We start from the raw sequence: 24,171 nt of genomic DNA on the forward strand, positions 1-24,171 counted from the left end.
ATTCTAGCCAGAGCAATTAGGCAAGAAAAAGAAATAAAAAGTATCCAAATTGAAAAGGAAGGAGTGAAATTATTTCTGTTTGCAGATGATATGATCTCATATGTAGAAAATCCCAAAGACTCCAAACACTCACACTCACACACACACACACACACACACACAAAGGTGTTAAGATAGATGAATTGAGCAGAGTAACAGGACACAAAGTCAACACAAAATTATAAGTTGTGTTTCTACATATAAACAATTAGCCATGTGGAAAGGAAATTACAAAAACAAATCCATTTACAAAAGCACCAGAAAGAATAAAATACTTAGGAATTAACTTAACCAAAGAGGTAAAAGACTTATACAGTTAAAACTACAGAACAAGCGCACCTGGCTGGTTCAGTCATTACAGCATGTGACTTGATCTCACAGTTATGAGTTCAAGCCCCACGATGGGCATAGATTTTACTTTAAATAAATAAATAACTACAAAACATTACTTAAAGAAATTAAGGAAGACATAAACAAATGGAAACACGTCACATGTTCATGAGTTGGAAGACTTGATATTGTTAAAACGTCAGTACTACCCAAAGTAATCTACAGATTCAATGTAATCCCCATTAAAATCCTGAAGGTGTTTTTAGACAGAAATAGAAAAACTCATCCTAAAATTCACATGGAATCTCTGGGGCTGATAATAATCAAAACAATCTTGAAAAAGAAGAACAAAACTAGAGGACACACACTTCCTAATTTCTAAACTTACTACAAAGCTATAGTAATCAAAACAGTGTAGCACTGGCGTAAAGAGAGACCTACAAACCAATACAATAAAGTAGAAAGCCCAGAAATAGACCCCTACATATATGGTCAAATGATTCTGACAAGGGTGCTAAGACCAGTCAATGTGGAAAAAAAAAGTCTCAACAAATGGTGCTAGGAAAACTTAACATTCACATGCAAAAGAAGGAAACTAGGTCATTACCTAACACCATATACAAAAATTAACTCAAAACGGATCAAGGACCAAAAAGTAAGAACTAAAACAATAAAACTCTTAAAGAAAACATGGGACAAAAGCTTCAACACGTTGGATTTGGCAACAACTTCAACACCAAAGGCACAGATAACAAAAGACAAAATAGATAAATTGGACTTGGCAAAAATTTTTAAATTCTATACATTGAAAGATACTATCCATAGAATAAAAAGGCAACCCACAGAATAGAAAAAAAATTGCAAATCATATAATGGATAAGGGATTAATACATAGAATACATAGAGAACTTCTAAAATTTAACAACAAAAAGGCAAACAACCCATATAAAAAGCAGACAAAGGACTCTTCTTCAAAAAAGATATAGAAATGGCCAATGAGCACACAAAAAGATGCTCAACATCACTAATCATTAGAGAAATGAAAATCAATCAAAATGACAATTAGACATCACCTCACACTCAGGATGGTTATTATCAAAAAACAAACAAACGAAAAACAAACAAACAAAAAAAAGAACAGGGGCACCTGGGTGGCTCAGTCGGTTAAGCATCTGACTTTTGATTTCGGCTCAGGTCGTAATCTCACGGTTTGTGGGTTTGAGACCCATGTCGGGCTCTGCACTGTCTACACGGAGCCTGCTTGGAATTCTCTCTCTCCCTCTCTCTGCCCCTCCCAGACTCATGCTTTCTCGCTCTCGCTCTCTCTCACTCTCAGGAAAAAAAAAAAGTGTTGGCAAGGATGTGGAGAAATTGGAACCACTGTGCACTGTTGGCAGAGATGTAAAATGGTAGAGCCACTGCAGAAAACAGTATGGCGGCTCCTCAAAAAATTAAAAATGGAATTACCACATGATCCAGCAATTCCACTTCTAGGTCTACACGCACAAGAACTGAAAGCAGGATCTCGAAGAGATATTTGTACACCCATGTTCACAGTAGCATTATATACAATAGCTAGGATATGGAAGCAACCCAAGCATCGATCGACAGATGAATGAATAAGCACAATGTGGTACATACATTGAGTGATACTCCCCTGCTTTTCAAAAGTTTATGTGCCACTTCACTTTTACAAAAGACCCACATTAATACTTAGTTTCACTAACTTAAAGAAATCTGAAGAGGATTTTTGATTTTACAAAAAAAAAAAAAGGCAAAAAGTATAAACAGCATTCAGCATTTGTTTTACAGCGAGCGATTATAGAGGCAGCACCCATTCTGAACAGTGAGAGTGGCCCTGCCAAGCTCCTTCCCCAGGAAATACACTCAGCATCTCAGCATCAAGCCTCCATAGCTCTGAACTGTGTCTGTGAACACCTGTGCTTTATTGTGACTTATTTTGTGCATCCATTAGCAAGAGATGTCATAAATCCATGATCAGTAAAGCCTAAGAGGTTATTTTTGGGGTCTGGGGATGCTCAAAATATTTTTCATGTAAATTAATTGTAATTGTTTCTTCACTTTCTGCCATTTCAGCTTACAAAGGGTTTCCTAGGAATGCTCTACTTTCAGGCAGGAGGAGAAACTTGTATTACCTATTGTAACAAGTAATAACCAGTGCGGATGTGGAGAAATTAGAACGCTTGTGCACTGCTGGTGAAATTTTAAAATGGTATGGTCAGGGACATCTGGGTGGCTCAGTCAGTTTAGCAACTGAGTCTTGATTTCGGCTCAGGTCATGATCTAGCAGTTTGTGGGATTGAGCTCCCCTTCAGGCTTGCACTGACAACACAGAGACTTCCTGGGATTCTCTCCATCCTCTCTCTCTGCCCTCTCCTTCTCTCTCTCTCAAAATAAATAAATAAATAAACATTTTTTAAAAATGGTATGTGGGAATGCAAGCTGGTGCAGCCACTCTGGAAAACGGTATGGAGGTTTCTCAAAAAACGAAAAGTAGGGGCGCCTGGGTGGCGCAGTCGGTTAAGCGTCCGACTTCAGCCAGGTCATGATCTCGCGGTCCGTGAGTTCGAGCCCCGCGTCAGGCTCTGGGCTGATGGCTCGGAGCCTGGAGCCTGTTTCTGATTCTGTGTCTCCCTCTCTCTCTGCCCCTCCCCTGTTCATGCTCTGTCTCTCTCTGTCCCAAAAAAAAAGTTGGAAAAAAAAAAAAAAAACGAAAAGTAGAAGTACCCTATGATCCAGCAATGGCACTACTAGGTATTTATCCACGGGATACAGGTGTGCTGTTTCAAAGAGACACATGCACCCCCATGTTTATAGCAGCACTATCAACAATAGCCAAAGTATGGAAAGAGGCTAAATGTCCATCGATGGATGAATGGATAAAGAAGATGTGGTGTATAGGGGCGCCTGGGTGGCTCAGTCGGTTAAGCGGCCGACTTCGGCTCAGGTCACGATCTCGCGGTCTGTGGGTTCGAGCCCCGCGTCGGGCTCTGTGCTGACAGCTCAGAGCCTGGAGCCTGTTTCAGATTCTGTGTCTCCCTCTCTCTCTGCCCCTCCCCTGTTCATGCTCTGTCTCTCTCTGTCTCAAAAATAAATAAACGTTAAAAAAAATTTTTTTAATAAAAAAAAAAAGAAGATGTGGTGTATATATATAATGCAGTACTACTCAGCAATCAAAAAGAATGAAATCTTGCCATTTGCAACTACGTGGATGGAAATGGAAGATATTATGCTAAACAAAATTAGTCAGTCAGAGAAAGACAAAAATCATGTGACTTTACTCATATGAGAACTTTAAGAGACAAAACAGATGAACATAAGGGAAGGGAAACAAAAATAATATAAAAACAGGGAGGGGGACAAAACAGAAGAGACTCATAAATATGGAGAACAAACTGAGGATTATTGGAGGGGTTGTGGGAGGGGGGATGGTCTAAATGGGTAAGGGGCACTAAGAAATCTACTCCTGAAATCATTATTGCACTATATGCTAACTAACTTGGATGTAAATTTTAAAAAATAAAAAACAAAATTAAAAATTAAAAAAAAAGAAAACCCCCCAAAAATGGTATGGTCACTGCAGAAAATGATATATGGCAGGACCTCAAAAAGTTAAACATAAAATTACCATATGATTCCAGCAATTTTACTGGCAGGTATATATGCAAAAGAATAGAAAGCAGCAACTCAAAAAGATACTTATTCAACAAAGTTCATGGCAGTATTATTCACAATTGCCAAAAGGCAGACAACCCAAATGTCCATCAATAGATGAATAAATTTTTTTAAGATGTTATATACATACAATTTTATTCTGCCAAAAAAAGGAATAAGGTCTAATATAGGCTACAACATGGATGAATCTTTAAAATATTACACTAAGTGAAGTAAATCAGCCACAAAAGGACAAATATTATGTGATTCCATTTATATGCAGAACCTATCTATGACAGGCAAATTTCATAGAGACAGAAAGTAAAGTAGAGGTTACCAGGGAATGGGGGGAATGAGGAGTTACTATTTAACAGGTCAAGAGTTTCTGTTTGGGATGATGAAAAAGTTCTGGAAATGAACAGTGGAGATGGTTGTGTGACATTCTCAGTGTACTTAATACTAATGAACTATACACTTCAAATGGTTAAAATGGTAAAATTATGTTATATATATTTTGCCATAATAAAAATACTTTTAGGAGCACCAGTGGCTCAGTGAATTAAGCATCCGACTCTTGATTTCAACTCAGGGTCATGATCTCATGGTTGTGAGTTCAAGCCTCAAGTTGGGCTTCAAGCTGCTTGAGATTCTCTCTCTCTCTTTCTCTCTCTGTCCCTCCCTACTCCCATGTGCACACATGCTCACTCTCTCTCTCTCAAAATAAATAAACATTAAAAAAAATAAAACAGGGGCACCTCGGTGGCTCAGTCAGTTAAGCATCTAACTTCGGCTCAGGTCACGATCTCACAGTTTGTAAGAGCCCCACATCAGGCTCTCTGCTGTTAGCACAGAGCCCACTGCAGATCCTGTTTCCCTCTCTCTATGCCCCTTCCTCTCTTGTGCTCTCTCTCTCTCTCTCTCAAAAATAAACATTCATAAATAAAAAAATAATAAAATAAATATATTTTTAACCATTTGAGGGAAAAACCAAGAATACTGAAAATTCAAATATAATAATCAAATACTAGCATGACCTGGTTAGTACAGTGTCCAAACAGAATTCCCCTTTCTCTCTCCCTCTTCCCCTTCCTTCCTTCCTTCTTTCCTTTCTTTTTTAGGTCTTTCCTTCTTTCTCAGGTTTTACAGCAAATAACTAAACATTTTGAGGAAGACAGATGCATGAGGGAATTTTAATGAGAATTTCGTTTTAAAAGGATAAATCATATTACAACGGAGACTGGCAGAATGAGGTAATCTATAGCAGGGATTATAAACAACCAGCAGGCAAAACCAAAACCCCAGAAGGTACTTCTATCTTCAGTAAAAGGGAAAATGAAGAAAGAACAAAAATACATGTGCAAGCCCCAAATTTTAAGTCCCTCAGTTCTAGGACAACTCCTTGTAACTATCTTAAAGGATAAGATGAGTTAAATAATTCAGGCAGAGCCAGTTTCACTGGCTGTGAACTACTAGGCAAGGAAACAAAGAAACATAGCCTGGATTCCATGCCAGCAAAGGTCAAGGATCACATCTTACACCATCTCTAAATGTACAGCCTACCACTCTAGCTTCCCAATGCTGCAGACACACTTTGTGGGAAATCAGTTTAAAACTCTCATGGTCCTCAATAGGTAGTTAAGTTCAGATTTCCCAACCTAATATCTCATAGAAAGAACAAGCCAGTTTCATCCATGTTCTTCTGCTGATTACTGCTCAACTATTTCACATCTCCAAGAAAAAGGTTATGGCCAAAGAAAAATGTTTGCATTCTTTAGCCTTTCACTTGATTTGACAAGGATCATCTATAAACCAAACTTTAAGAAATCAGGATAGACCTAACTTACTAATGATTCTTTAAAAAAAAAAAAATCATAATGTCACCGTTATGATTATAACTGGCAGAAATGGTCTCCTAAGATGCATTCCAGCTCTAATTAAAACAGGGCTGTCCCAGAGCTCCCACTTAATTTTAATTTATATTAAAATAACTCAGAAGAGCTATTCGATATATTGAACAACCACCTTAAATCCAGTTGGTTAAATGTTAGCATCTTCCCTTTCCATTAGCCATAGGTTTAAGATGGATAATGTGCTGAGGGAGAGAGGCAGCATCCAAATTACCAACACAAGTGGCCTTTTTTCAGGCCAAAGAAATTGTTTTCTAAAAATGAGATTATGCTGTACTTAGTCAAGCTATTTAAAAGATGGAGTGCTAAAAAGATTCTGTCCATCAATAACCGTATCAGTGGAACTAATCAAAACTGTAAGAACAGCATCTAAAAACTGATTTTAATCAATGTTGAAGAGATTGAACTCCCACAGCTTTTCACTTAATTATACCGATGATCTGAAAGCTGGAAGAGATTCCAAATATTCTGACAGCTCTTCCACTTCATTCAGAGTTCTCTGGACTACTCTATCCAGAAACAGGACCACTGTTTCACTCCGCTCACTCAGCTTTACTTTTGTTAAAGCACTTATTACAACCTGACATTACATGATATAGTTACATGTTTACTAGTTACTATCCCTCTCCCACCAGAATATCACCTCCATAGCAAGAGGCCCTGTGTGTTTGCTCTTATATCCCACAGCATCAACAACAGCACTTGGCACAGACCAAGCCTTTAGTAACTACTGTATCTGTTTACTGACTGACTAATTCTTGCCCAATGCCCTTTTATTTTATACATGAGATAATTTGAGGCCCAGAGGAGTAAAATGACTTGTGCAAGGTCATTAGGCTAACTAGAGGGAAAGCCACACTTAGAACCAGGCCTCTCAAATCCCAGTCATCCTTCCAATGTCAATGCAATTATGCCACTCTGCTTTTGATGGCTCTCCCCTGCCTTACAAAAAAAAAAAAAAAAAAAAAAGTCAGCACTCCTTACCTTTTTCAAATCTCTCCAAATTTCGCCTGACCCACTTTTCTAGTGCTATTTCTGCCACTCCTTTTCACGCCATATGTTCCTGCTACCTCAGTATACCATGGCTTCCATGCTTACCTTTCCATCTCCTCCCCATCTATTCAAATTCTCCCCACCCTTCAGGACCCAGCTCAATTATCACTTCCTCTGTAAGCTTCCTCCTTATCTTTCTTTACTCTATCCTTCGTCACCAGAATATTCACTTCTTCTTCTCAGTTCCCATGACATTTTGACCTATTGGAGCACACTTTACATTCTGCCTTGTCTTTCTTCTTTACTAGACTGTGAGTTCTTCATTTTTTTAAATATTTTTTTAATTTTATTTATTTTAAGAGAGAGTATGAGCAGGGGAGGGGCAGAGAGAGAAGGAGAGAGAGAGATCCCAAGCAGGCTAAGGTTAAGTACGTGTAACCGACTAAGCCATCCAGGCACCCAGCGAGTTCTTCATTTTTATATTTACTAGCAACTCCATAGTGCCTGATATAAACAGCTGATCAAGGGGAAAAGGAAGGAATACAGGGGAGGTGTGCTACCCTTCTATGCTCAGTATGACTCCCAATGTAACAACACCCTCCCAGCATCCCAACTGGCTGCCCCAACGACAAAGGACAAAAGTTAGCTACGGTTAAAAAAGGGAGGTGACATTAAACAAGACAGCACATGGGAGTGCCTGGGTGTCTCAGTCAGTTGGGTGTCTGACTCTTGGTTTTAGCTCAGGTCATAATCTCATGGTTTGTGAGTTCGAGCCCCGTATCAGGCTCACACTGGCAGTGCAAAAGCTTGCTTGGAATTCTCTCCTCTTCTTTCTGCCCCTCCCCTGCTCATGCACACATGTGCGCTGTACTCTATCAATAAATAAATAAATAAACAAACAAACAAACTTTAAAAAATGACAGCACATGAAATCAGCTAGTGAAATGTAGAACACAAATTATATTACATTGTTCTGCAATAATGTAAAAAATGCTACCTTCTTTTCTTAAGTTAACTCTGCAACAAAGTTATTAATACTTTTGCATTCAAGTAATCTGCACTCCCCCAACCTTTGTTCTTTTCATGCTTTACCCATGGTGCCCAGCCCAGGGTGTGTATTCAAGGCATGTCTGCTGACTAAAGATAAACTGGGTTTCCAATGACTCAGGCTGGATGGGATGTGGGTGGTCATGGTGCTTGTAAAAATTAATGATAGGATACTTCATTTAGAATGAAGTAGAGGGACCGGAGGGGGGTGGGTACTTTTCATACCCAGCACTCAGGTCAATTTCAGACCCAAAGGGAAGTGGCGCATTGCATGCAGGTGGATACTACCTTACCATCCCAGCTGGAGGAAGGAATGTTTCCTCCTCCCCCTCCCCAACAGCCCAGCCACAGACGGGTAGTCACAATTCAGCCAATGAGAAGCCACTATACTTCCAACTCCCAGTTTACTCCAGTGGACTTTTACTTCAAAATTGTCCCTCCCAACACCTCCCTTTCCTCTATAAAAGAGCAGTCCTCTGCTTTGTTCTCCAGTCTTGCCCATGGTACTGCCATAGCTTCCATGTCCCAGACTACAATTCTCTGCTATTGCCAAATAAACACATCCTTTGTTGGTAAAATAAATGGCAGTTTTATTTTTTAAGGTCAATGAATTTTTCATTAAACTTCATACCAGAAGGCACTGTTACTTATTTTGGCCTACTCAAAGGTAACCATTAACAGATTGCGATCTTGTTTTGTTTCTTTATATCTAGGATCAACTGGTTTTTTTTTTAACAGACAAAATGCATAGAAAGATGGTAATTGGGAAATATTTTTATAAGCCAACACTCTGGAAGTAAACCTGTATCTTCTTTCAACCTCCACACCACCCCTACTAGCTAGTATGGATGATGAGATTAATTGAAATGTCAGGGGTTCCCTGACAGTCATTGTTCACTAGTTGTCATTAGGTCACTGATAACAAACTGATAGTGACTTAGAACTGTGTGGGCCAAAAAGAAAGACCAGACCTGAAGGTGCATAAAGTGAACATCTTTAGGATGTTAATTTGAGCTGCCCATGCTGATCAAGAAACAAAAATCTTAACTAGAAATAAAAAGACAACAAATTTGGTCCTGAGGTTTTCTTCTTTTTTATCGTTGCCAATTAAAGACCAGTATGTTTGATTCGTCACATCAATAAAAGGACAAGAACCATATGATTCTCTCAATAGATGCAGAGAAAGCATTTGACAAAATACAGCATCCTTTCTTGATAAAAACCCTCAAGAAAGTAGGAATAAAAGGAGCATACCTCGAGATCATAAAAGTCATATATGAATGACCCAACGCTAATATCATCCTCAATGGGGAAAAACTGAGAGGTTTCCCGCTAAAGTCAGGAACAAGACAGGGATGTCCACTCTTGCCACTGTTATTCAACATAGTATTGGAAGTCTTAGCCTCTGCAATCAGACAACACAAAGAAATAAAAGGCATCCAAATCGGCCAGGAGGAGGTCAAACTTTCACTCTTCGCAGATGACATGATACTCCATATGGAAAACCCAAAAGATTCCACCAGAAAACTGCTAGAATTGATTCATGAATTCAGCAAAGTTGCAGGATATAAAATCAACACACAGAAATTGGTTGCATTCCTATACATCAACAATGAATCAACAGAAAGAGAAATCAAGGAATCAAATCCATTTACAGTTGCACAAAAAAAACATAAAATACCTAGGAATAAATCTAACCAAAGAGGTGAAAAATCTATACACTGAAAACTATAGAAAGCTTATGAAAGAAATTGAAGAAGACACAAAAAAAATGGAAAAAGATTCCATGCTCCTGGGTAGGAAGAACAAATATTGTTAAAATGCCAATACTACCCAAAGCAATCTACGTATTCAACGCAATCCCTATCAACATAACACCAGCATTCTTCACAGAGCTAGAACAAATAATCCTAAAATTTGTATGGAACCAGAAAAGACCCCAAATAGCCAAAGCAATCTTGAAAAAGAAAACCAAAGCAGGAGGCATCACAATCCCAGACTTCAAGCTATACTACAAAGCTGTAATCATCAAGACAGTATGGTACTGGCACAAGAACAGACACTCAAATCAATGGAACAGAATAGAGAACCCAGAAATGGACCCACAAATGTATAGCCAACTAATCTTTGACAAAGCAGGAAAGAATATCCAATGGAATAAAGACAGTCTCTTCAGCAAGTGGTGCTGGGAAAACTGGACAGTGACATGCAGAAGAATGAACCTGGACCACTTTCTTACACCATACACAAAAATAAACTCAAAATGGATGAAAGACCTCAATGTAAGACAGGAAGCCATCAAAATCCTTGAGGAGAAAGCAGGCAAAAATCTCTTTGATCTTGCCCACAGCAATTTCTTACTCAACACGTGTCTGGAGGCAAGGGAAACAAAAGCAAAAATGAACTACTGGGACCTCATCAAAATAAAAAGCTTCTGCACAGCAAAGGAAACAATCAACAAAACTAAAAGGCAACCGACAGAATGGGAGAAGATATTTGCAAATGACATATCAGATAAAGGGTTAGTATCAAAAATCTACAAAGAACTGATCAAACTCAACACCCAAAAAACAAATAATCCAGTGAGGAAATGGGCAAAAGACAGGAATAGACACTTCTCCAAAGAAGACATTCAAATAACCAACCGACACATGAAAAAATGCTCAACATCACTCATCATCAGAGAAATACAAATCAAAACCACAATGATGGCTCACCTCACACCTGTCAGAATGGCTAACATTAATAACTCAGGCAACAACAGATGTTGGTGAGGATGCAGAGAAAGAGGATCTCTTTTGCATTGTTGGTAGCAATGCAAGCTGGTGCAGCCACTCTGGAAAACAGTATGGAGGTTCCTCAAAAAACTAAAAATAGAACTACCCTATGACCCAGCAATTGCACCACTAGGCATTTATCCACAGGATATAGGTGTGTTGTTTCAAAGGGACACATGGACCCCCATGTTTATAGCAGCACTATCAACAATAGCCAAAGTATGGAAAGAGCCCAAATGTCCATCGATGGATGAATGGATAAAGAAGATGTGGTGTGTGTATATATATATATATATATATATATATATATATACACACATACATACATACAATGGAGTATTACTCGGCAATCAAAAAGAGTGAAATCTTGCCATTTGCAACTACGTGGATGGAAATGATGGGTATTATGCTAAGTGAAATTAGTCAGTCAGAGAAAGAACAAAAATCATGACTGCACTCCTACGAGGACTTTAAGAGACAAAACAGATGAACATAAGGGAAGGGAAACAAAAATAATATAAAAACAGGGAGGGGGACAAAACAGAAGAGACTCATAAATATGGAGAACAAACTGAGGGTTATTGGAGGGGTTGTGGGAGCGGGGGTGGTCTAAATGGGTAAGGGGCACTAAGGAATCTACTCCTGAAATCATTATTGCACTATATGCTAATTTGGATGTAAATTTTAAAAGAAATTAAATTAAATTTAAAAAAAAGAGGAAGGCAGGAAGATTCAAAGCATGATAAGGATTCAACACACCATTGGTGACTTGAAGATGGGTGGGTGTGGGGAAGGCACATGATGAAGACTCTCTAGAAGCTGAGAAAGGCCCTGAATGACAGCCAACAAAGAAACAGGAACCTCAGTACCACAACCAGTAGAACTAGATTCTACCAGAAATGTGAATGAGCTTGGAAGTATATTATTCCCTAGACTCTCCATCTAAGAGCCCAAAGTGGCTAATATCATCATTTTTGGCTTTGTGAGGCGCTAAGCAGCGAATCCAATTGAGCCTGCTCAGACATCTAACTTACAGAACTCTGAGATAATAAATGAGTGCTGTTTTCAGCACTCGTTGGAAAAAAAAAAAAAAAAGACGAATATGTTCACAAAACTGACAAGAAACCCACATTCTGGGGCCATGGCTTTGTACCAGCCAACTCTGGCTACTTCTTCCTCAACTGGAACATCAGGAGCTTTCAGGGTTAGAAGAGAAAAACTAACACCTCATAGCTATTTCTTCAAAACACAGGCTAAGTAAGCACTCTCTCTTCATTTTAGCTCTTTTCCTCCCAAAAAGTATACAGCCTGAAAATCTTGCTGCTTTGCCCATCAAGGTTTATTCAACACTATCTGAAATTTTTGTAATAAGTACATTTTAAAAGGCCTTTTTAATGAGCACCATCTTATTTATCTGAGTTACAATGGTTAATGTCTAATATCTTAATGTGTTTTTCTCAGAAGTAAATAAAGCTATAAGGCCTCTGACCTATAGAGGAAGCTAAAACTGAGTCTAAAAATCAACATTATAAGCAAAACAAACTCTCCCTCCTATGTATGTATGCGCATGCATACAATCACACACAAATTGGCATTAACACCTAATATATAATGACTCAAGAACAGATCTTGCAACTTAATGATAATTGCAAGCACTAAATGGTCCTCTAACAGTTCAAAGAGCTCCATCTTCCAGAGCACCTAACCTATTAGCAAGAAGAGATTACAGACAACGGAAAGAACTCAGCTCAGTTACTTAACCTCTGAACCTTAGCCTTCTCATCTGTAAAATGAGGGGCTGGTCTAGAACAGTGCTGAGCAGTAGAATGCAAGCCACAAATGTGAACTGGATATATACTTTTTAATTTTCTAGTAGGCACATTTAAAAAAGCAAAAAGAAACAGGTAGAATTAATTTTAATAATGTTTTATTCAATCTAACATAGCTAAAACTTTCCTTCAACATATAATCAACATTTTGAAAGTATTAATGATGTATTTTACATTCATTTTTCATACCAAGTATTTGAAACCTACCCCACATCTCAATTTGGACAAGCCACATTTCAAAGGCTCAACAGCCACATGGGACCAGTGGCACCATATGAGACAGCACAAATCTAGATGATCTTTGAATTCCTCTCAATACTGGAGGTAATTTTAACAAAGGGGAGAAGAGATGTATACATCAAAGTAGACTTAGAAAAACTGTAAGTTTTTAAATTCAGTGAAGTTGGATCTGTAAATAACTGAGTAGGTGCTGTGATCTACTACTTGCAGACTTAACCTGTTCACGTTACCATAGCCACCATCCTACAAACCTACAGAGAGATTAAGCACATTCAGGACAGCATACAACTGCTTAATGAATGAGACTTCTAGAAAATCCTAACTATGAAAAAACAACTGTTAAAATGAGACTTCAACAGAAACAACAAAAGAAAAATAACTGACAACCATGTTATCTTCCACATATTAAGATAATGCTATGAAACACAATTTGCACATGCTTTTGGAATTATTTCTCTAATTACTCAACATCCACTGTTCTAGAAAGAGTCATGCTGCTCCTCTCACACTGCCTTGCTTATTAGTCCCTTTGTGATCAATGATCTGCCTTCGCCAGATGGCCAGTCTGGGTTAAGACTACAATATGAGATCAGAGAACAAAGCAAAGCTAACTGGCCTTCCCAGGAACTGAACCTGTGACCCTGACCTCATTATCTCTAGAAAATAGTTAACCCCTCACAAACGTGCCTGGGCAGCTGCATCATAAATAGTGCCAACAAAGTCCACTGCTGCGTCTGTCACAATACTCTGGTAGAGAAAAAGTCACTCTAAATTTATGAAGAACTTTGCAAAATGAAGAAAATCCTGCATGCTTCCTTTAAAGTAGTCTGGAGTTCAGCAGCAGTGTCTTACTAGCTCTGCTGGATCAGTCACGAGCTTCCCTGAGAACATCAGCTGCGGCCCCCACCTAAGACCACACATGGCTTTATCAAGGGGGTTCAGTTGTACTGATGTTTCCTCTCCCAAAATCAGTGAGCATTCTATGTCAAAATCAGTGAGCATTCCTTTCTATGTCTCCTATGTGAGGAAACCATGGGTTAACAACTATATACAAGAATTTTCACAGATTATTTATTGAATCCAGCTTATCTCAGATTTAAATAATAACCAAATTTCTCTATTGCATCCCCTCCCTGCCTGCTCCCCTTTCCCTCTTAGTGCCAGCCAACCCCTCACCAGGTGAGTGGGGTGAGGCCAGTGGACTTCTGGGTGGATTGTTCTTACCTTCCCTGGTAAAAGCCCAACACCTTTTTAGTAAATTGTCCTTCCTTTCTTGTTATTGAGAATAATAACTCTTAGCAGCTGCTTCTTCCTCTTAAATTCTAACAACCTGTCTCTAACGAGCTCAGTACTTACTTCTGATTTAAATATTTCCCTGAAGTGTTTCAGGGATGCTGTTTCTGTATCTTTTCCTTAAACATTTAATATTTAACACAGTACCAGTTTCAGAAGCAAGTTTATCGAAATTTCCACTTCACCTTCATAGTAGGCTTTTGAAAAATTCTACAAACATCTGGAAGAGCCGGTGAAGATTTATAAATTGGCTGAAAATATTGTCACATTTGAAATGGAATCACCTTTCCACATGCAAACTTACTACAATATAAAAGCTATGACATATGGTTGGGCTATTTCGCTTCTTAAATGTTTCTGATAACATGTCTCTATAAGACATTCAACATCTCTTAAAGGATTTTTCTCCATTTGTTTTATTTCCACAGTTACTTCAGAATTTTTTTTAATTTATGGATTAAGAGTCTATAATCCTGCACTTCTCATACATCTGTGGAAATCACACATATATGTAAATCTAATATATGCATATTATCTGCCTCAAAGCTACTAGTATAAATAAACATCTAAGTTGATTTTGCTCTTCTTATCTCCAAGGATTTTCACATCAAGAATAATAGTACTATCTGGGGCGCCTGGGTGGCGCAGTCGGTTAAGCGTCCGACTTCAGCCAGGTCACGATCTCGCGGTCCGTGAGTTCGAGCCCCGCGTCAGGTTCTGGGCTGATGGCTCGGAGCCTGGAGCCTGTTTCCGATTCTGTGTCTCCCTCTCTCTCTGCCCCTCCCCCGTTCATGCTCTGTCTCTCTCTGTCCCAAAAATAAAAAAATAAAAAAACGTTGAAAAAAAAAAAAAAGAATAATAGTACTATCAAAATGTTGTACACCTAAAACTAACAACATTGTATGTCAATTATACTTAAAAAAAAAAAAAAAAAACATAGAACAGTGCAAAATATAATGGTAACCAAGTTTAGTATCGAATTACAACAACCATTCAATAGCTGGAATGTTTCTGGATGCTCACAGAAACTATACCAATTCACTGAAGGGTCAAGTGTTAGACAATAGGAATAACTTAATAAATTAAACATAAGACATAAGCTTACTAAATACGGACACATTTCATTAGGGGAAAAACCATTTCTTGAGGGCTAACCTAAGGATGAAATCTGATACTGAACAATAAATAAAATAATATATTCACTTTTATCTAATCTTAACAGAAAATGAAGACTGAGGAACAGAAATGTATGGATTTTCAAACCACATAAATAAACCATGAAACTGCTGTTCTTTGTCTAATATATCAACATGATCTACACAAACTCTGATTTTAAAATTATCAGATCTGAATAGACTAACATCAATTCAACAAATAAACTATTTAAACATACAGTTAAAAGTTTAAAGCTCCATGTACACAGACACTAAAATGCAAAAGGAACATAATTTTATATACCTTTAAGTACCTGGTAGTCATCTTATTTATAAAAGACACTCCTACATGTCAACAGCAGTAGGCAAACCAGACCCTACAAGAGTCTGAATCTGTAAGATGTAAATGTGAAAGAAATAGTGAAATCTGCTTTTCTATTGTCATTTAAAATCATCTATTCGTAAATTCTAAGTACTACTTATAAAACATATTCCCTTATGGCATTCTTTCTTTCTGACAATATTTTTAAAAGAGGAAATTTCCAGAAATAAAATAAAATACTGCTAAAAATTAAGAAGCACTTTCAAAGAACTAAAATAAAAAAAAATTAATAGGGCATTTAGTTGTGCTTCCTTTCAAGTACTTTACAAAATAAATACTTTAACTGCCCAGTGATTTTGAGACAAATCAATATACTATAAAATACTCTTGCAGCTCTTAAGTCTTCATTCTGTGCCTTAACAAAAGCTGGCATTCATTCGTAATGAAGTCTTTTTATAGTTACACAGCTATTTCATGTCTCTTTTGAAGACATATTAAACCTTTGGGTGCTCAATAAAACTGACCAATTAATTGACTTTATCGTAAAAACCTGAGAAGCTATTCCCAAATATTTACATCAAAGAGCAGACAAAGTCAAAATGAATTACTAGTCTATCCAATGTTTTCTTACTTAAGTTGAAAATTTTCTTCAAATGGGTCCTTTCAAAGGAAACCACAAAAGATGTACCACAAGGGGTAAATTCTCGATACTGACATTCAAATTTACATAAAAGGAATGATGTATCTACAGAAATCATTGTGACATATCAGAACAGAGTGTGAGGGGCAAGGCAGCAGAGAACTTTGGGGTCAAACAGAACTCAGTGTGAATTCTTGCTTCATCTCTACTAACCTTATGACCTTGAGCAAGTTAATAAAACCTCTCTGAGTCTTAATCTCAATTATCAAATGGAAACACAAGGCCAAATTACAGGCTGCTCTGAGCACTAAATTAGATAACATATATAAATAGACTGCTTACCACAGTACCTAAATCATAATAAATACTCAATAAATAAATGCAATTACTAAGAAATGTTTAAGAATCTATTTTCAGTGTAATTTAATATTCAAATTCCAACTGGTGTAAATTATTAAAAGGAAAAATACAAAGATTCATTAGCAGATTTTTCTTTCATTTAACCTGATCATCCATTATGTTAGTGCTTTTCAAACTGCAGGTCCTAGCCCATTAATGGAATCTGAAATCATTTAGTGGTTCTTAACTAGCATCTTTAAATAAGATAGAATAAAAATATAAGAATGCATTGCACATCAGAAGTCTAAGCATTGATTCATGAGGTCCTTTAAACATACTTGTAATGTGTCTGTATACTAGATGGCAATATAAAATTCACCTCTTACTGTACAAAAAACATTAAAATCCACTGCTTTATAATAATGAAAATAAAAATAATTAGTTGACACTGAATGCTTCGTGTGTTCTAGACCTTGTGCTAAACACATACATGATTTCATGCGATCCTTCCAAAAACCCAATAAGGTAGGTACTATTACTTCCACCATTCTACAGACGAGGAAACTGAGACTTAGAGATATTAAGTCACTTGCCAAAGATGCAGTGCTATTAACTGGTAAATCGAGGGTTCAAATTTAGTCACCTGACTCTAGAACCTTCAGTAAGTACTAGGTTGTAAAACAGGTTTTCCTAATATAAAAGTTATTCAAAAAGTAGATTTTTTCATGAAGCCTAATTTGATAGTGATTTTCTGGAGTACAGCATATCCTGAAAAAGGCAGTGTGACTCAGAGGTGAAAACACTAGGCATGAGATCCAGCTTCTGTCCCTGGCATTGCTGCTTCAGTGGCAAGGAGTTGGCAAGTCATTTAATCTCGCTGTGTCTGGATTTCCTCACCTACAAAATGGGAATGATAATATCTGGCCTGCCTCCCCATAGGCCACTGTGAGAAAGTATATGTACATACAACAAGTGAAATACTCTATTGTGCTACTCAGTTATCTGAGATGATCACTGATACCACCCAAGGGGCCTCATTCTTCATGGAAACATACATCAAATATGATCAAAAAAGGAAGGTCACCAGGCTTTTATAAACTGTATGTGGAAACATTCTGCACAGTTTTGACACATAGCAAGCCTTCAGTAACTGTTCATTAAACTAAAAGAACTAATTCAATCTGTATACATATTTTATCCATTTGTATTTTATTTTTCATTGATTCATTCTTTCCATAACTATTTAAGTTTATTTATTGAGAGACAGAGACAGCACGAGCAGGGAATGGGCACAGAGAGAGGAAGAGAGAGAATCCCAAGCAGGTCCTGCATCTTCAGCGTGGAGCCCAACCTGCGGCTCGAACCCACGAACTGTGAGATCATGACCTGAGCTGAAACCAAGAGCTGGCTGTTTAACCAACTGAGCCACACAGGCACCCCTCTTTCCATAACTATTTACTGAACACCTACTCTATGCCAAATTCGAAATGTGGACTACAAACAAAGACTATAAACCGTCCCTTGCACTGGAGAATTTCACATTAATTTCAATTAATTTTTGTAAAATATAATTTCTTCATCTAGCAATAATAATAGCTTATAGTTATTATAAGTGCTTGATAATTTAGAAAGAATTATGTGGTAGCTTTTGTTTCCTGCACCAACTGCCTAAGTATGTCAAGTCAGTATTACTATTTACTGACTCCAAATTCAGTGCTAAGTACGGTCTTTAGAGTGAAAGTTTCTCGATGTCAGAAGTGACCATAAAAATAAGCTTTTGAAGAAAATACATTTTAATACGGGAAAGGGGCAATCTAGTAGCATGATTTTTCTTTCCTTCACATTTCAGAGTTGAAGTAATCTATAGTGCAAACATATCACCTACAGAAGATGCATTTTTCAAAATGTTTCTTTAAAAACTGTGGCTTTGAAATTTCTTCTACAATTTTCTGTTGAATATATTGAACCAGGATTCAGTTTCCTCATAGAATAAAGGAAGCAATAGTGTAGGTGTGTTTCCTTTGTTGACATTTTAAAATTACTCAAAATTGTTGTATTCAGATTTCAAAGTCACATACAATACCAAATAATTGTTAGCCATTTTATACATAATTTAACAACTAGGATAGGTAATTTTTACAGGTGAACACCAATTTACTGACAACTTAATGAACTGAAATTTGCTACACGGTATTTACTAAGACCCATTTACTAAAATTGCCTTATTCTTTGTATTCTAACCACTCCCTCTTCATCACCACCACCCCCAACATACTCACACTCCCTCACCTACACCAGATCAGTTTCTGGGCCATTATTCGTAAAACCATATTAAAATTTCACAACACATGGTCCTAGTTACTAGGTTCCCCCCCCACCCCCCTCCACCTGAGCCAATGTGTCTTTATATATACATTCTCTCTGAAAATCCAGAATTCAGACAATATTACGACGCCTCTTTTCTAAGAACAACAAACATAAAATGTAAACGTTTGCCTTTCTGTTTACTGATAACCATGAATAAAACCCATACCCCACCTACCGTATCCGTAGGGTCCAATCTCACCACTACAGAGCTCTGCAAGAAATGACGGTTACAGGACCAGGAAAACCATCTCAAGAACGCCTGGGAGAAGATAAGGAAAACACATTTTACACCACTGGCACTGTGCAGTCTCCCGGCTCCAGCCCTTGGTAAACAGGGAGAACCTTTGTCTTGCCTCAGCCATCAAACTGGTGGCTCATCAGAATTGGGGCAACAAGAGTTTGTGCGAAATGGCTTGGCAGAGGTTAAACAAAGCAATGCAGCTCCGGCGTGGGGAGAGGACTGAGCACGGTCAGCGTCCGAGATCGCAGACGGCGAGGTCTCGCTGTGCCCCCTTCGCAGCTGGGACCCGACCCTGGGACCCTGGGACCCCGGGACCCCGGGATAGGATGCCGCGGCGCGGGAAGGAGAGAGGGAATTAGAAGGTCCCACGCTCTCGGCAAGTTCCCGGGGCGCAGCCCGTCCGCAGGTTCCCTCGCGTGAGATCCAAAGCGGCGCACACCCTGCGCCGGTTCCTCGGGGAGGGTCCGCATCGTACACGCGGGGACACCGCCCCAAATTCCACCGGCCGGCCACACCGAGCCCACGCCCCCAGGGCAAGGGCAAGGTCGGGAATCCCGGGGCGTCGCGGGGGTGCAGCCCGGGGGGTCGCGAGTGCAGGGGGAGAAGCCCGCCCGCTGCCCCCATTGTCTGGCTCTGGCCGCGGGCCGACAGGGCGCTCACCTGAGTCCCCGCCTGGCTCCGTGGCTGGCAGAGCGATTGGACGGCGACCGGCGGTCCCGCGCGGGCGGCGGACGCGACCCAGCCAGCGGCTGCCCCGCAGCACGGGCAGCCTCCGCAGCAGCACCAGCAGCGCACCCGCCCCTCAGGCGGCCGCGGCCTCCATTGCTCTCCCCGCCGCCGCCACCGCGCGGCACTGCGCGCCCGGCCCCGCGCGGCGTGGTCACGTGCTCCGCCGGCGCCTCGGGCGCTCGGACCCGCGCCGCCGCCCCGCCCGGTTTCGCCCTGGACCGCCGGCCGCCGCCGGGCACCCGGCGCCCGAGTTCTCGCGCCCGCAGGGGAAGGCGCGCGCGGGACCGCTCCCGTCCCTGGAGGTGCCCAGACAGCGGGAGCCGGCCAAGGGAAGGGTTTGGGATTGGTGAACGCCTTCCCAGCACTGCAGGGGATGGCTCGAGGGACCGCTGAACGCGTGGGGGTCTGAGGTTGCTGTGGGGGGCTCACAGGGAGGCTCGCGTGGGGTGAGAGCCCGGGACCATCAGTCACCACCCCGCCGCGGGCAAAGCTGGCCCCTGGTTAACTGGGTGAGCTGGAGACTAATGCGAACCACCTGGATTCCAGAGGGAGTTTACCACTACCCCCACCGCCGCCCCCGCCCCCGCCCCCGCCGCAGAGGCCCAACAGTGAGAGAGAGCACTGGGACTCCTGAAAGTCAGGCAAGTTGAAAGATGCCACACGAAATAGAAAGGTTCAAAATTGCTTTGCTGAGCCTCTGTACATCAGAACAGAGTGACATTGATTTTAGTTATTGTCCCCAGCCATAATGAAATTAAATCTTGAATTTGATATTTTAAGGAAACTATGTTAACTTTTCGTCTTGTGTCGTAACTGGGAACACAGACTTTTTCTCCATACTTTTTTTTTTTTTTTTTAGTTTATTTTGAAAGAGAGAGAGAGAGAGAACGAGCAGAAGAGCAGAGAGAAGGGGGACAGAGGAGCCAAAGTGGAATCTGAAGCAGGCTCTGTGCTGACAGCGAGAGCCAGATGTGGGGCTCCAACTCATGAACAATGAGATCATGACCTGAGCCAAATTTTGATGCTTAACTAACTGAGCCACCCAGGCGTCCTTCTCCATACTTTTTGCTTTAACTTTAAGTGGAACCCGGAAAGCATTTTCTAGTGATCTTTTCCTTCACTATACATGCAAAGATGCTAAAAATAATTTAGTATCATTATTAATCAGGAAATTGGAAACAAAGCAAAAAAAAAAAAATCCTCTGTGACAAAAGATGACACGTAACCCTAATCAGGTACTTGATATTGAGATGTCCCAATGCCAAAAACAGGACTATTGATTGTAATGTATGTGCATAGCTTTGAAGAATAAATCTGCATGTTGCTTTATCGACTGGTTTTTTCTAAACTTTTTAATTACCAGCATGAAATATAGTTGTGTATTTTTGTGAATATAGGTTTCACTCAGTTGTTCAATGTTTGCATATTCCAAATGATGCCTGCTTAATTCCAAATAAACATAATGAAGAATTTTACAAAGGACTCAGCAAGTTTCTTCTGATTTGAGGATCACCATAATGTGCACCTGAAACTAACACTGTTAACTAAACTGGAATAAAAAAAAAAAAAATCCAATTTGATCCAAGAGCACTAGGAGTTCTCAGCCAAAAATTTGTGCTGGACATATAACTGAGGTCTTTTTCTAGACATATTTAGTCTCGCCAACTACCTGAAAACATAATCTATAAAAATTCATATTTACATAAGCCAAATGTAGGTCTACGGTCTTTTAATTTTACAGGGCAAGTTACCCAAATTATACAGCCTTCAAATATTGAAAGAGTTCTAGAGAATTTATGCTCATGATAGAACTTGCCAGTTGGACTTTGTGTCTCATGGCCTCAGAAATCAGAAGCTATCATGGCACCACTTTTGACAGATGCTGTTTTTTCCCTCAGTATTCTTTTGTTTCAAGTTTCTGTTTAAATTCTAGTTAGTTAACATATAGTTAATGTTGGTTTCCGGAGTAGAATTTAAGTGATTCATTACCTACCTATGACACCCAATGCTCATGACAAGTGCCCTCCTATCACCCATTTAGCCCATCCCCCATGCACCTCCCATTCAGCAATCTTCAGTTTGTTCTCCGTAGTTAATAGTCTTTTATACTTTGCCTCCCCCTCTTTTTTTCTTCCTCCCCCTATGTCCAACTGTTTTGTTTCTTAAAATCTACATATGAGTGAAATCATATGGTATTTGTCTTCCTCTGATTTATTTCACTTAGTATAATACACTCTAGCTCCATCTATGTCATTGCAAATGGCAAGATTTCACTCTTTTTGATAGCTGAGTAATATTATATGTATTTACCACATCTTCTTTATTCATCAGTTGATGGACATTTAGGCTCTTTCCATAATTTGGCAATTGTTGATGGCACTGCTATAAATATCGGGTGCATGTGCCCCTTAGAATCAGTTTTTTTTTTTAATTTTCTAATGTTTATTTATTTTTGAGAGAGAGACAGTGTGGGAGCGGGCAAGGGGCAGAGAGAGAGGGAGGCACAGAATCTAAGCAGGCTCCAGACTCTGAGCTATTGGCACAGAGCCCGATGCGGGGCTCAAACTCACAGACAGTGAGATCATGACCTGAGCTCGAGTTGGATGTCCAACTGACTGAGCCACCCAGGTGCCCCAGAATCAATATTTTTGTATCCTTTGGGTAAATACCTAGTAGTGCAATAGCTGAGTCATAAGGTAGTTCTATATTTAACTTTTTGAGGAACCTCCATACTGTATTCCAAGGTGGTTCCCTCACTTTTCAAACACATTGTTTGAAAATCATAGTTCATACATATGGGGCTAATAATACTGTGACACATCAAACCAAGTATTAGCCCACTCTTCCACTTTTGAAATAGCTGCCTGTCAGTTAAGACATAGATTTTCAGAGACCCTAATACAATACAAAAGATGCAGAACATTTGGAAATTTTTAAACATTTAACCACTTAACTGCTATATTAGAGGTTATGGAAAGGATGTGCAAAAGATATTATATGGTTAAATCAGTAATTCTTGGCTGTGAGTAATTTTGCCCTCTAGGAGACATTGGCAGTGTCTGGAGACATTTTTGGTTGCCAGAACCTAGTGGGGAGAGGCCAGGGATGCAGCTAAGCCTCCTACAATGCACAGGACAGCCCCCACAATCAAGATTTATCTAGTCCAAAATGTCAATAGCACCAAGGTTAAGAACCCCTAAGTTAAGACGATTGACTTCCAAAGCCTCTTGATTCTATACTCCATCATGTTTGCTTATCAACCCTTTCCATGTACATTAACATCAAATTTTCTTAGTGCTCAGTAAAGAAGTACCATAACAAAGTCTTTCACTGAGTGAAGAGACTAATGAGCTGAGTGGGACAAAAAGCAGTTATGCAAATAAAAGTCATTTGGATAATAAATAAAGAAAAAAGATAAGAAAAAACTAAAGTAGTAGAAATATTGTGGTGTGGGAGGATCTTAACTGTCCTTGTGACTTTTTTAGAGCCCTGTTGGATCTTCCCAATAGCCTTGACCTCCAAAATGAAAAAACTGAAGTATACTATCATTTTGAAAGTTTCCATTAAACAGGAATAAGGTTAGTAATTCCTTCCTGACCACTCCAGGGGATGAGCTGTTGTGAATATTTAGAATTCAATGTGAGTGAGATGGACTTATTTAAATGGCTCAGAGGGGTGCCTGGGTGGCTCAGTTGGTTGGGCAACCGACTCTGCTCAGGTCATGATCTCACAGTTGATGAATTCAAGCTCCTTGTCAAGCTCTGTGCTGACAGCTCAGAGCCTGGAGCCTACTTCAGATTCTGTGTCTCCCCTCTCTCTACCCCTCCCCTGCTCACGCTCTGTGTCTCTCTGTCTCTCAATAATAAATAAACATTTTAAAATTTTTTAAATGGTTCAGAAGTCAGAAAATAGCTTCCGGGTTGAGGTGAGAAATCAGAACACCTATCCTATCTATTGTGCCTATTTCCTGCCTCTATGCATGGGTCTGTCATTCAAACTTCAAACACTTCATCAAATCTGTGAAATGGGGATTACTGTTGAATCTCACATAGCAAACATCTAAATTACAAAGTTATGATGATATGTAAAAGTAAAGGAACAGGAAGGTATAGTAGGTAAATACTAATAAAAAAAAAAAAAAAAAAGCATGTGGGACAACTGGATATCCAGATGCAAAAGGATGAAGCTGAACAACTATCTCACACCACTTACAAAAATTAATTCAAAATGGATCATATATCTAAAGGAA

At 39.4% G+C, this 24,171-nt stretch overlaps 1 protein-coding gene across 1 annotated transcript in view; it reads right to left on the reverse strand.

Annotated features, from left to right (window-relative positions):
* Positions 1-24,171, reverse strand: part of LOC128776462 (translation initiation factor IF-2-like) — a 180,782-nt gene that overhangs the window by 132,260 nt on the left and 24,351 nt on the right. The window contains exons 3-4 of the mRNA XM_053900719.1: positions 19,854-20,412; positions 19,128-19,211 (exon numbers count right to left, since the gene is read on the reverse strand). Coding sequence (XP_053756694.1) covers positions 19,128-19,211; positions 19,854-20,412 — 643 coding nt within the window. The remainder of the gene's footprint in view (positions 1-19,127; positions 19,212-19,853; positions 20,413-24,171) is intronic.

This window comes from Panthera pardus, unplaced genomic scaffold, assembly GCF_024362965.1.
Source record: "Panthera pardus isolate Hobbes unplaced genomic scaffold, ASM2436296v1 HiC_scaffold_13, whole genome shotgun sequence".
Classification (NCBI taxonomy): domain Eukaryota; kingdom Metazoa; phylum Chordata; class Mammalia; order Carnivora; family Felidae; genus Panthera; species Panthera pardus.